At 43.2% G+C, this 14,599-nt stretch overlaps 1 protein-coding gene across 4 annotated transcripts in view; it reads left to right on the forward strand.

Moving 5' to 3' along the window:
* NTM (neurotrimin) overlaps positions 1-14,599 on the forward strand; it is a 478,601-nt gene that overhangs the window by 250,939 nt on the left and 213,063 nt on the right. For all 4 annotated transcript variants that reach the window (XM_062198470.1, XM_062198471.1, XM_062198472.1 and 1 more), the window contains exon 2: positions 8,251-8,483. In XM_062198470.1, the coding sequence (XP_062054454.1) occupies positions 8,251-8,483 (233 nt within the window). The remainder of the gene's footprint in view (positions 1-8,250; positions 8,484-14,599) is intronic.

A 14,599-nucleotide genomic window follows, 5' to 3' on the forward strand; every position in this document is an offset into this window, starting at 1 on the left:
CACTCATCTTCCAAGAGAATGTATTGACTTCAAAGTAGGCAGGGCACCCTCAATATTAGCCCCATTCTATATAAGAAGAGACTTCTGCAGAAACAAAGTACATACAGACACACATTAAGGAAGAAGATCCTAGGAGCTCCACAGTGAAATGGCAAGCAAATCTGCCTCCTGGAATCTGTGTCTGGATTCTGCCAGGATACTGGATTTCAGCCTTGGCACTGGCTGCCTAAGGGAGCCACACGGAGGAGAGAAAGGCCACTGCAGGAATGGAGGTAATGAGAAAGTCTGTCAGAGAAATGCAAAGGCTGATGACCACCAGCTGGAGGCCCTGGGCCATGGAAGTAAGTGGAAGCAGACACTGAAGCTGGGATGCTCTTCAAGTCCAGAGCAGTTGGGACTGAAGGGCCCAGACTGGAATCCTTGGATCCATGAATGTTGTTCCTCTGTTCTTTGTGTGTGGGAAGGATGGGCTGAGAGGATGTTGGAGGTGGGAAGTTGATGTGTCTCAACATTGTAGAGGCAAAGAGGAGAGCCTTGTAATGTTTGGTCTGGGGATTTTCACCCATCTGTCTGCCATTTTTCTTCCTGGCCTGCATCCTGCTGACCTCTGACTGTTTTCTCAATCTCTGATCAGCACCATCTCCACCTGTGTTTACCTGCATTAAGCCAGAGATAGGTGATTTGGAAACCACACTCATTCCTTGTTAATTGTTTCCAAGAGTATGCTGAAGAGTTCATGGAAAACACAATTAGGTGTTTATTTTGATGCAAACATTTTTGAAAGTGTAGTTTTTTCATAGTGTACATTTTCTGTGAACTTTTTTGAAGATACCTGTATTCATGGACTTCAAAATTTCAAAAGGGAGGTGAAATGCCATGGTATGATTTAGGAGTAATTGTGTTGAAGAATTATGTTCAAGATGACAACAGGGAGTCTGTTCACCATGTTTCCCACATCCAAACCTCGACCTTCTCCCCCCAACCAAAGCATTTACTCTGGATGAGAGAGCAATTATGCTTTGCTTTCCTTCCTTCCTTCCTTCCTTCCTTCCTTCCTTCCTTCCTTCCTTCCTTCCTTCCCTCCCTCCCTCCCTTTCTTTCTGTCTCTCTTTCTTTTCTCTCTCTCTCTTTTCTCTCTCTTTCTTTCTCTCTTGTCTCTCTTTCTTTCTCTCTCTCTCTCCTCTCTCTTTCTTTCTCTCTCTCTCTTCTCTCTCTCTCCTCCCCCCCCTCCCCCCCTCTCTCTCTGGGAGACATGTCTCCCGACGCTGCCGTGCAGACTGGGTAAGTGAGACAGACAGATGGGGGCAGGTACGCGGCAGTGACAGGAGTTGGCTGCTGAACTACTCTTGTGATCCATCTGCTCAGAAGCCAGCGTTAATTCCGTGGAGGCCCAGCAAGACGGATGTCCAGCAGCGACAGCTTGGACGTCCGAGTGTGACCTTGGATGTACCCCAAACCACTGCTGAAAGCCACGCCAACTTTCCAGCATGGTCTGTCACGGGAGCTGCATCCCAGTGCTGGACATCGGCTGTGTTGGGCGTGTCAGTGTATCTGCAGATGAGCCTCTCTGGCTCTGTAATGTGGAAGAGTGTGGTGCGATGACTGCCATTCCAGTCAATATTCTATAATAGGGCGCTCACAAGGAGGCCCAGGACAGGTGTGTGCTATTCCTGAGGTTGTGAGCTGCCCCCGTTGTGGGTATCCACAATTATTCAAGCAGTTCAGTGTCTGCCGGTCGGCGGGTCCTGTGCCAGTGCCACTCACCTGGGATCTGGTCACATTTCAGCTGCTGGAGTTAACCAATTGCTCAGACTCTGCTTCTGCCTCCCCAGAACATATTGGGTACAGGAAAGTTGTTCCCTGGACAGGAGTGGGAGGCTGTTTCAGACTGGAATCATTTCCTACTGCTCATTCACTTGGCTGCTCTCATTCCACCAGAAATCAGAGGTGAAAATGATTGGGTGAGGGTGGCGGTGTCCAGATCAGCAGCCTCCACATCACCTGGGAATATAGGAGGACTTCAAAAGTTAATGGAAAATGAAATTAAAGGATAAGTTTGTTTTGGTCCAATTTTTTTTAAAGCTATAGTTTTTTTAACTTTTATTTAATGAATATAAATTTCCAATGTACAGCTTATGGATTACAATGGCTTCCCCTCCCCATAACTTCCATCCCACCCACAACCCTCCCCTCTCCCGCCCCCTTCCCCTTCTTTCACATCAAGATTGATTTTCAATTCTCTTTATATACAGAAGATCAATTTAGTATATATTAAGTAAAGATTTCAACAGTTTGCACCCACACAGAAACACAAAGTGAAACATACTGTTTGAATACTAGTTATAGTATTAAATCACAATGTATAGCACATTAAGGACAGAGATCCCACATGAGGAGCAAGTGCACCATGACTCCTGTTGTTGACCCAACAAATTGACACTCTAGTTTATGGCACCAGTAACCACCCTAGGCTCCCGTCATGAGTTGCCAAGGCTATGGAAGCCTTCCGAGTTCGCCGACTCTGATCATATTTAGACAAGGTCATAGTCAAAGTGGAAGTTCTCTCCTCTCTTCAGAGAAAGGCACCTCCCTCTTTTTTTTTTTTTTTTTTTTAAGGGAAAGGGTTTATTGGGGAACACCCAACAGACTGGAGTGAAGGGGCAGTGAAGGGAAAGAGAGAGAAAGAGAGTGTAAGAGAGAAACAGAGAGCAGAGGAGCTAAGAGAGAAGAGAGGAGCTAAGAGAGGCCAAGAGAGAAGAACCAAGAGGGCAGGAGGGAAGAGCTGAGAGAGCACGTGTTCAGGAACAGGACCTTTTAAAACTTTGCCGGAGGGCAGGCAGGGAAGCAGGAGCAGCAAATCCCATTAGGATGGGGGTGGAGCCTGGCTCAGGTAGCTGGGCCATGTGGCCACCTGGCTAAAACTGCCCCAGTTTCCTAACATTTTCCCCTTTTGTTTTTTATAAAGCAGGAGTTGTATGGGGTTACATTAGTCCCAAAAGTCCAGGAGGGGTAGAGGGATGATGATCTGTCTTTAGAGCTACTTCCTGCTAACATGGGGCGACGAGGTACTCTTTGCTGGCATGGGGGCGATGTCTTAGGCCGCAGTCTCCTGGGTGAGGAGCCCAGTATATCCTTGTAGCAGCATTTGGTTGACTGCCTGATTGTTGAAGGCCTTTGTTTGTTCCATTATAACCTGCTGTAAACACTTAGGCACTGTAGTATAAAAGACAGGGTGAGAATAGTAACCAATGATCCTAAGAGTGGCATTAACCAGGTAATGAGAGGATTTCATAGAGGAGAGGAAATTGGGGGGGGGGGTGTCTCTGGACCCTTGTGGGGACAGTTTGATGGATATGGCTTAAAGCTGATTCCAGCCAAGACTGAGAGAAAAGTCACTCATCTTTTGTAGGTAGAGGGGTTTGTGTAGAGAAATTCTGAACACTTATACAGCATTAAGTGGGGAAGAGGACCATCAGTACACACAAGTTGGGAGTAGAGCCATTGGTGGTAGAGTAGAGGTTATGATTACAAAGAAATGAGGCCCAAGTGCGTTATACAGGGTCTAGAACAAAGGACAGAGTCATTATTAGAGGAGCTAAGAAAGTGCTGTCTAAGCTACAATTAAGTTTTCTGATTGGGAGGCAAATAGAACCTGACAGAAGGGGCTTGATAATAATCTGGTGGGCTTAAGGTCTTGTGAGTTAAGAGGCCCAGACCTATCTATCTCTTCACATGGGATATATCCTAAGGGAGGTGTGAACCTCCTGGGGGAAGGCACCCTGTTGACTTTCATTACTTAGCTGGCCTGGGAGGAGAGCTGGCCAGGTAAAGGCAGGTGGCATCTCTAACAAGAAATTTACAGTTCCGCCTGCAATGTTGCTGACCCTACTTGACCATCCCCTCAGCTGCAGTGGTCACTTTGGAAGTTGGGCTGAGTGAAGGGCTTTTCAGCCTAGAGCCAATAAGATCTGTGGCTCTGACCTGGGCATCCTTCGACTCCAGGGCAGGTCCATTTCCAGTGATCCAACTCTTGGCAGAGCTGCCAGGGCTCTTTACAAGCTGACTTCTGCTGAAGCCCAGGCTTACCACATTGAAAGCCACTGCAGTGGACTGGCCTGTTGGGTCTCCTTGAGGGCAGATCACTGTACAGATCAGCCATTAATAGGCCTGCCACCCATTGCCTCTGATGCCTAGCTTTCTTTTCCTCCTGGTTTTTGTTAAAGCAGACCAGAGGAAGCAAGTCAAGGGAGTGCCCAAGTCCTACAAGTCTATAGTCACAGGCATGTTCTGTAGTAGTTTTTCTAAGGTAGACAATGCCCATGAGGAAAATTATATTCTCACTTTAAAACTTTCTTTCCCTTTTGTCTGAAAGGGAAGTTTTTTCTAGTTACTGTTTACTTCGCTGATGGTGAAGTAAATCTAGCTTTGAAATTATAATTTAAGCTCTTATTTTGGCTATGCTATTACAGAAAAATGTTAGCCATCTCTTTTATATGGTCTAAAGATTAAATTGTGTGTCCTACAGATTCCTTCATAATAGAATTAGTCTCCTACCTTGAAGCGAATAGAGAAAGGAAAGAACAAGTTGGGCTTAGAATAGAGAAATGAGGGAGCAAGTCCTAGATCGCTTGCTGACAATAGCATTATCACATGAATACTTAGCAAACAGTTTCATCCATTAGATAACAACTTAAGAAAACATTTACCAGAAGGTCCAATGACTTCTATAAATTTTAAGAATCATGTATTTGGAAACACCTCTTAAATATCTAACATGGTGTAGTTTGTTTAACCAGTAAACTTAAGCACAAACATATAAAATGTTTTTTTATATTTATTATATAAATATAATTTATATTATATATTTATATATTATATAAACTAAATATATATGTATATTTAGTTTCTTTCTACCAACAAGTTTAAAACATATGATACAGAGATTCAGGTCACACGAATTAAAACGTATCTTTGATTAATTTTAGCAGCTTAAATTTATGGACAATCTTATCTATAAGCCAATTAAAATAAAACTCTTAATAAAATTTTCCCATGTGGACATACAATATGTACACACATATAATATAGCATAATAGACCAATATAGCAATTTAATAGTAGCTTTTAAAATCTTTAACTCTTTTTGTAAATTGCCAATTGATTATATTATACATTTTCTATGAGCTTTGTCAGCCCAGAAACGAGCATTGTCAGCCCCAACTCCAGACCTGCTGGAGAGCGCCCAGGGATCTCCATTTTCTTGGGACCTCTAGGCGATCCTGACGCCCATTGAATCTGAGAAGCACTTAGATGTTCTGCTGGGAGATCCCACACAACAAAGGATGTCTAACTTGAAAAACAAAACAGGAAGTGAGTTTGAATCCTGGGGTAACTATCAGTGTGATCTTATTCAGTGTAGATAATGTGTCTTAGCCTGAGATGATCTTGACAGTAGTAAATGAACTCAGTGAAGGTTTTGAGAGGTTCATGGTCAAACAGTCCAAATAACAGGACTGTACCACACCTACCGTAGAGTAATGTATGTCAGTAAACCTTACCCATGACCAGGTATTTCTGGTTTTCTGCACAAAGCCAAAGTGAAGGTCAGAGCATGACTGCTTCTAAGGCTACTAACGTCAACAGTGTCCTAAGTATATTCTTAGCAAAGCAAGCTGCGGAGAGTGTTGTCTTTGTATGGAGAGATTTTTAAACCAGTGCAGCTCCAGATGTGTTCCAGGTGAGCTGGCCCTAGATAAGTGCCATCAGGTCTTGAGGACTATAAGGGCAGGTACGGTGATGGTGCTCCCTTGTGTTGGCCATACTTCTCCCCCTCTCACTCACACTCTCAGAGTATGTTCTGGATGCTGTCTTTGAAACCCACGTGAACGCTTGGAGTACACTGTGGAGCAGTGAAAACTTCATGTGCGTTCATGTCGGCTGGGGAGCTTATGAAAGTCCAGATTCTAGTCCAGATTCTAGTCCAGATTCTTATGCAAGTACAGATTCTAGTCCAGATTCTAGTCCAGATTCTTATGCAAGTACAGATTCTAGTCCAGATTCTAGTCCAGATTCTAGTCCAGATTCTAATGCAAGTACAGATTCTAGCCTCTGAGATGGGGCTTTAGAGCCTCCATTTCTCAGGAGATCCCGGGTGATACTCATGCTGCTAACTTGCTGATCACACCTGCCTAGTAAGATGCTGGCTTAGTGCTTCTCAAACCTCAATACACACAGGATTCACCTCTAGATAGATGGACTCAAGGAATGGTCCAGGGGCCTTCAGCAACTGTACCACTTGGGAGCTTACTAAAAGTGCAGAATGTCAAACCCCACCCCAGACCTACCCTACTGCATTTGAATGAGAGCCAGAGGTGATTTATAAGCACGAAAGTGTTTCAGCTGCCCTCATGTTTGTTTGCACAGGGCCCTACCCTTGGTTTAATGCCCTGCTCACACCGTCATGAAATTCTTACAAATTCTTGAACAAAGACTGCATTTTCATTTTGCTCCAGGCCTCACAAAGTTATGTAGGTGCTTCTGCATATACTCTTCTATGAGCAGACCTTCCAGCTGTAGTGTGACTATGCCCTGATGGATATACTGTTATAAATTCATATTTCTGGGTTTCCAAAGATTCTGAGTGCATAGGACAAGGGATGAGGAACCATGACATTGTAACCAAGCTATCATGCAATTCTGATGTAAGCGGTTTTTGCTCCCTTCATAAAACAATCCCCTGAGCTGTTTCTCGTTAGGTCTCTTGTCATTTCCCTGTGGTATATCACAGTAATGCCAGGGAGACCCGGCATTGCCCAAAGGTGCACTAAGCAGCACAAAGCCTGCAGGGCACCAGAGCAAAGGATTGGTCCATTTCCCCGCAGGTGCTCTCAACAGGTATCCACCTGTGCCTGAGTGACCCCGTGGTGGTGGCTGATATTTACACAAGCAAAGCAGAAAGGAAGCACTGCCCATGGTTTCCTGTCTGCAGATGGGCCACCTGGGGAAGCTGGTGTGTTCAGCAGCAGTTTTTAGAATTTTAGATGGTCACAAACCATCTTGAGAACTCACTAGAAATCATCATCGCTGATGAGAAATCCACCTTTGCACATTCTGAGGTCCACACAGGACTGAGGGGTCTGACTCACTGTCTTAACAGCTCTCTTGGACAACTCCCCAGACCACTGAGAACCTTAGAGCTCTGGCCATTAAGGTAGAAAATGGGGAAGAGCGACTATTCCAAGAACTGTTGCAGGAATCATATGAGACAGTGTGAATGTAAAATGCTTTGTACACTGCAGAAGCAGGTGTAAATGTGAGGCATCATTATATCGACCATGCTAACACTGCTATTTCCATCATTGTAGTTAAGATCAGGGCACTGTGTTTGTGAATTTAGCCTAAGGCCATAGAACATACTTGGTGTAACTAGAGAGGGAAATGAGTACAGACAGATACGATGAGTCCTTGGTGAGAGTCACTGTGAAATTTCAAAGCGTGGGAGAGAAAAAGAAACTTCCACAATTTGAGGACTCCAGATGCAAAACTCAAAGAAAAGAAATCTATTTTCGTATGTGCAAACAGTTTTGGGGTTTTGGAAAATGCCTTTAGTCTCACAGTAATTGAATATTTCTGCCCGGAATTACAGCGAAGACGAAAGGCAATTGTGGTGATCCATATTTAGGCCTGACTTTAGGAGGCTTCTGTTGGAATTTGTTATTTGGAGATGAGAGGAATGATGTTTCTTAGGTAAAAGCTGAGTCTCTGGCTCCAGGACTTATTAACTGTGTGACCTGAAGAATTATTTAGTATCTCTGTTTTCTTTCTCCGATTCTTCATCGGGTTGTATCGAACAATTTAGTACAGCCAAATCACCCAGACAGTGATGTCAGTGGTTATCATCACCACATCATGGAACTCTTCGAGCAGAGCGAGAGCCAGCAATGCTGGAAGAACTCAGGCACAGACGTGTCCAGGTTCTCACTGGAAAGTTACCTGAAGTGGCTCTGTCTCAAGTGCCTGCACACAGATGTCTGGGACAGCCTGTACTCTGAGGCTGTGATCCCATCAGGTCTGTGCTGCTGACTTCTGGAAAGTTCCACCTGTGGCAAATCAACAGAGGGAATGGATGTCTCCTGAGGCTAAGGGGGAGAGACCAGGCACGACCACTTATCTCAGCCTTGCCGTGAAGACTCCGCTCTGAGGCCTACTGTTTTCTCTCTCACCCTTTGACTTCTCTGTCTGGTCTCCTCAGGTGCACAATTGACAACCGGGTCACCCGGGTGGCCTGGCTGAACCGCAGCACCATCCTCTATGCTGGGAATGACAAGTGGTGCCTGGATCCTCGTGTGGTTCTCCTGAGCAACACCCAGACCCAGTACAGCATCGAGATCCAGAACGTGGATGTGTATGACGAAGGCCCCTACACCTGCTCTGTGCAGACAGACAACCATCCAAAGACCTCGAGGGTCCACCTCATCGTGCAAGGTGGGTGGGGCTTGGTTGGGAGGTGGGCATGAGAGGCTGGGAAAACCTGAATTCAGGACGTTTTCTGTGGTCCTCAACAGAGAAGAGTTCTATCATTTATTTCTGGCCAGATCCCCTTTCTGGTTGTCATTTTGCTGTAGAACCAGAATTTTTCAGTACATTTCCAATTGAGTAAGAGCATAGTGTTTTTTTTTTTTTTTAATCTTTGTTCCAATAATGTACTGTCTCAGGTAATTATATTCTAATTGTTGTTTTCCCTTGGTATTGTTTTAAGTTCCTGGTATTTTAAATGTTCCATCTATTCCAAAACTTGCTTTATTTTAACATTAGCATTTTGTTGTTGTTGTTTTCTTTATTTTTCAAAATTTTGGATTGACAGGTAATACTTGTACACATCTATGGGACATTGAGCAACATTTCAATACATGCACACAGCATATAGTGATCAAATCAGGCAATTAGCATCCCCACTATCTTTCTGAGTCTTTAGGGATATCTATATATAGAATCATGTCATCTGCAAACAGTGATAATTTATCTTTCTCTATTCCTATTTGTATAACTTTTCTTGCCTCCTTTAAAGATTTATTTATTTGAAAAGTGGCTACAGAGAGGAGACACACACACACACACACACACCTTCCATCTGCTGGTTCACTCTCCAAATGGCCACAGTGGCTGGGACTGGGCCAGGCAGAAGCCAGGAGCCAGGAGCTTCACCCAGGTCCCCTGTGGTTGTAGGGGCCCAAGGACTTGGGCCATCTTTCACTGCCTTCCACAAGCATTAGCAGGGAGCAGGATTGGAAATGGAGCACCTGGGACTTAAAAGGGTTCCAATAAGGGACACTGGCATCGCAGGCAGCAGCTTAACTGGCTGCACCACAGCACCAGCCCCAATATTTCTTTCTTAATTGCCTAAGACATTCAATACAGTGTTGGATAAGAGTGATGAGAATTGACATACTTGTCTAGTTTCATATCTTAAAGGAAATACTTTAAGCCTTTCCTCATTCAATATGAGATTGGCTGTGTGTTTATCACCACTTTATTGTGGTGAGGTATGAACCTGCTATACCTAATATGCTTAGAGTTTTCATAATGAATTAATGTCAAGTTTTATCAAATGCACATATTAAGCTGGTTATATAATTTTTATCTTTGATTCCACTGGTGGTGTGATGTATTACATTTATTGATTTATATGTGTAGATCTGTCTATGTGTCCTTGGGATAAAATCCACTTGATCATGATGGGTGATGTTTTTGACGTGATGTTGGATTCTATTTTTTAATAATCTTTATGCTTATGTTTACTCTTTTTGGTTATGCCTTTAGTTTGGTCTTATGGTAATGCTGCCTCATGTGATTACTTTGGTAGGGTTTCCTCTCTTAATTTTTTGGAATAGTGTTGGAATAATTTGTGCTATATCTTCCTTAAAAGTGCTGGCATTACGATAGGTTAAATCACCATTTGAAATCCCAATGTCCATTATTGGAATGCCAGTTGAAGTCTCGGCTGCTCCACTTTGGATCCAGCTTCCTGCTAATGTGCCTTGGAAAGCAGCAGAGAATGGCCCAAGTCCCTGGGCCCCCGCACCCACATGGGAGACACGGATGGAGTTCAAGGCTTCTAGCTTCAATGTAAACAAGTCCTGGCTATTACAGCCATTTGGGGAGTGAACTAGCGGGTGGAAGATCTCTTTCTCTCTGTCTCTTCCTCTGTCAGTCTTTCAAATAAAGCAATAAATCTTTAAAAAAAAGTTTGATAGAGCTCAGCATTGAAGTCAACTTCAATTGTTGGATGCATTTTTTTTTTTTTGAGATTTTATTTAGTTATTTGAGATGTAGAGTTACAGTCAGAGAGAGGGAGAGACAGAGAGAGAGGTCTTCCCTCCACTGGTTCACTCTCCAAATGGCTGCAACAGCCCAAGATGTGCCTATCTGAAGTCAGGAGCCAGGAGCTTCTTCTGTGCCTCCCATATGGGTACAGGGGCCCAAGGACTTGGGCCACCTTCTACTGCTTTCCCAGGCCATAGCAGAAAGCTGGATCAAAAGAGGAGCATCTGGGATTAGAACTGGTGCCCATATGGGATGCCCCAGTCACAGGTGGAGGCTTAGACTCCTATACCACAGCACTGCCCTGAGATACTTTTTGTTACTAAATCAGTCTTGTTACTCATTTTTGGTTTGTTCAGGTTTCTTTTTGTCTTCAAGGCTCAACTTTAGTAGGTTATGTATTCCAGAAAATTTTCCATTTCTTCTAGGTTTTCCAACTTGTTGTTATATGCTTGCTTACAATAGTTCAAATAATCTTTTGTGTTTCTGTGGTATCAGTTGTAACACATTGTTTTTCATATCTGATTTTATTCAATTGAGCCTTCTTTCTGTTTTGGTTCTTTAATCTAGCCAAAGGTTTGCTGATTTTTGTCTGTCTTAAAAAGAGCTCTTTGTTTCATTAATATTTTTGTTTGGATAGTCTTTATTTCATTTATTTCTGCTCTGATTTTTCTATTTCTTCCCATGTACTGATTTGGAGTTTGGTTTATTCTTGCTTTTCAGTTTCCTGGAGTTACTTCATCAAGTTGTTCATTTGAGGTCTTTAATTTATTTATGTCAATGTGTACTGCCATCAACTTTCTTGTTTGTAGTTCTGCTCTTACTATATCCTGTAAGTTTTGGTGTGCTGAGTTTTCATTTTCGTTTGTTTCAAGGACTTCAAAAAATTTCCCCTGTTAATTCTTTGGTGACCCATTGTTCATTGAGAAGTATGATGCTTGTCTTCATGTATTTTTGTTATTCCCAGTATTTCTGTGATTTCTGATTTTATTCCATTGTCATTGGAGGAAATACGGTATATGACTTCAATGTTTTTGCATCTGTTGAGACTTGTTTTAGCCTAATTTATGATATACACTAGAAAATGCACAATACGCTGATGAAAGGGTATGCATTCAGCAGCTGTGTGCAGAAATAGTCTGTACGTATCTGTCGAGTCCATGTGAGCCCATTTTACTCTGATGTTTCTTCATTGGTGTTTTGTTTGGATGATCTGTGAAAGCACACCCACTACTATTGTACTGAGGCCTATCTCCCTCTTGAGATCAAAATTGAGTGTTCCAACGTTAGTTATGTGTACATTACAATCATTATCTTTTATTTGGGGCTAATGTACTTTATTAAGTATGCAATTTCCAACAATTTCATAAGAAAGTTTAAAAGCAAAGTTATAAGCATTTTAAAGAAAAAAACACAGAGTTAAGAGCAATATTATATTTTCTGAGCACTATAACAATATTTGTTTCTGATATATGGTATTAAATTTCTATAATATATTCTCCAACTGATAGATATGATACAGTATTTCAGTGAGAGCCATTATGTCCTCTTGTTGAGATGATCCCTTGATCACAATTTAGTGGCCTTTACTTCTTTTTATCATTTTTGTGTTCTTATTTTGTATTTTGTCTGATACTAGAATAGCTACTTTGCTCACTTTTGGCATGGTGTATCTTTTTCCATTCCTTCATTTTTCAGGTTATATGTGTCTGACTGGGGAAGTGAGCAGTACATGATTTTTTTAATCCATTCAGCCATTTTATATTGTTTAATTGGGAATATTTAATCCACTTTACATTCGGTATTATTATTGATAAGTAGTCTATTATCCTGGTCACTTAAAATATTTTCCATCTAGTGGGCTTTATCATTTCACATACTTTCATAATGGTAGTTATCCTTCTTTGCTTCTGTGTTAAGATTAAACATGTTTTGTAAGGCTGAAGGTGCTGAGGAATTCCCTCGGTTTTTGCTTGTCTTGGAAAATATTTATTAAGGATAGCTTTGCTAGTTACAGGATTCTTGGCTGGCAGTTTTTCTTTCTTCTTTAAGAGCTTTGATTATATCATTTCATCTCTTGACATGCAAGACTTCCAGTGTAAAATATTCTATTAGTTAAATGAGGGTTCTCTAAAAGGTCCCATGGTACTTTTCTCTTGCAGATTTTAGAATTTTTTGAGTTGGACTTTTGACAGCCTGGCTGTATGTGGAGGATCTTTTCCGGCCTGTTTGGTGTTCTGTTGGCTCCTGCACTTGACTGTCCACATCTTTGCCCAGACTGGGGAGGTTCTCAGCTATTATTCCATTGAATGGGATGTCTATGCCTCTTCTCTTCTTCATGAATTCCCAAAACTTCAATTTTCTTCATCCAAAAATATCCAAGAGATCTCAGGTGCTATCTTAACTCTTTTTTTTTTTTTTTTGTCTGATTGAGATCTTTCAAAATATCTGTCTCCAAGACCAGATACTCTTTCAGTTCTGCTTACTCTAGTATATTGTTGAGACTTTCTATTGCATTTTCCATTTGACTCATTGATTTCTCCATTTCCAAGATTTATATCTGGTTCTTCTTCAGTATCTTTATCACTTGGCTGAACTTCACATTTATGTCATGTATTATTTTTCTGACTTCATTCAACTGTCCGTCTGTTATCTTGTGTCTCTTTGAGTATCCTTACAATTAGTCTTTTGAATTCTTTATCAAGCATTTTCTCAATATCTGTCTTGTTGGAGTCTTACCAAAGCAATATTTTGTTCCTTGGAGACCATCCCATTGCCTTGCTTTTTTGTACACCTTCTGCCCCTACATAGTTATCTACTCATCTGTTGGGCCAGTTGGCTCCACTGCTTTTAAAAGATGGCTTTCATAGCAAAAGACTTCTTCTGAAGCTGTCAGTTTGGTAGACTTTCTTGGCTTTGGTTTCAATTGGATGCTGTAGTGTGGTCTCCCTAGACCTTGTTTTGATATGATTGATGCCATGGTGGTGTGGGGTTCTGGGGTACTCTTGGGACCCAGTGAGGTTGCTCCTTTCCAATAGTAAGTGGCATGCAGTCCCTCAGTCTACACCCTAGTGAGGGGCTGGAGTCACGGGAGCAGCACTGGTGCTAGGAGCAGGCAGGGTACACACATTGTCTTGAGTGCCACTGCTGGGAGCCCTGGATTGTAGGCCCAGTGTGCACAGCCTGGGTAGTGGGGAGGTAATGGGGTCACAAGTATAAAGGATCAGGCACCCCTACTGCTAGGGCTCTGGCTGCAGACTCCACCTGCAGTTCTGCACCCCCTGCCCCTTGTAGTGAAGTGTGCTGAGGTCCCAGTTGCTCTGCTGGGTCCAGTGGGCTTTGTCCTTTAATCTAGTGTGGAATGCAGTGTCTGTAGGGCCCCAGGGATGGGGATATCCCTGTATGTCCCCTAGGACAGTTTGTACTCTGTCAGTGGCTTCTTCCTCAAGGTGACTCATTGCTAAAGCCTGTGCTCTTGGTGTTGGGGAGGGAGAACGGGGAGGCAAAGTGAGTTCCTTCTCAAGTGTAGCTAGCATCTGTGTGTCAGACAGCTCCTCTTAATGGGACACCTCTCTGTTCACATAAGGCATTTGTGCAGATGGGCCCTGCCAAGGCTCTCCTGTTGGCCTCTCCCTGGCTACGGGGCAAGGGTTTCAGGTCGGTTTTATTCCTGTCTGTGCTGCCATTCCTGGTCTCCAGGTCCTGCAGTATTCCCAGGATCCCCTCTGAGATCTGATGTTCTGACCCAGGCTCTTCTCTCCAAGTGCAGCTCTTTATTCTGGTTGTTGCCTGTGCTGGAAGAAGTGAATGCTGGGCATGTGTTTTTTGGCCTTCTGAATCGCTCCTGACACCAGCATTTTCATCCTCCTCTGGTGCTACGTATACCTGCCCTACGCTGGTCCTCCAGGAAAGCAGAGTCAGCCAGGGTGCCCTGGACATTACTGCGGATCTGTCCGTCATGGCCATTGTTTCCAGCAGGCCTGTGCCTCCTCCCAGCTCCCAGCCTCGCAATGTTGATACCACATCTTCAATCTAATGACTGGCGTTTGATTGCACCATAACTCTCCTCTCCCCCTTCTGCACCCCCAGTCTCAGCCTCAGAGGTGGCTGTTTTGTTTGTGCGCATTTCTCCTGGTTCTGCTCTCTGTCTCTTAGTCCCTGGGCATGATTATGTCCTCTTCCCAGGAAGAATTGGCCCTGGGGCAGGCAGATAATCCTTCATCCTGTGGATGGACTCCTGCTCAGTGAGGAGGAGCGCACAGCGAGAATGGCTGCTCTCT

Source organism: Lepus europaeus, chromosome 7, assembly GCF_033115175.1.
Source record: "Lepus europaeus isolate LE1 chromosome 7, mLepTim1.pri, whole genome shotgun sequence".
Lineage (NCBI taxonomy): Eukaryota > Metazoa > Chordata > Mammalia > Lagomorpha > Leporidae > Lepus > Lepus europaeus.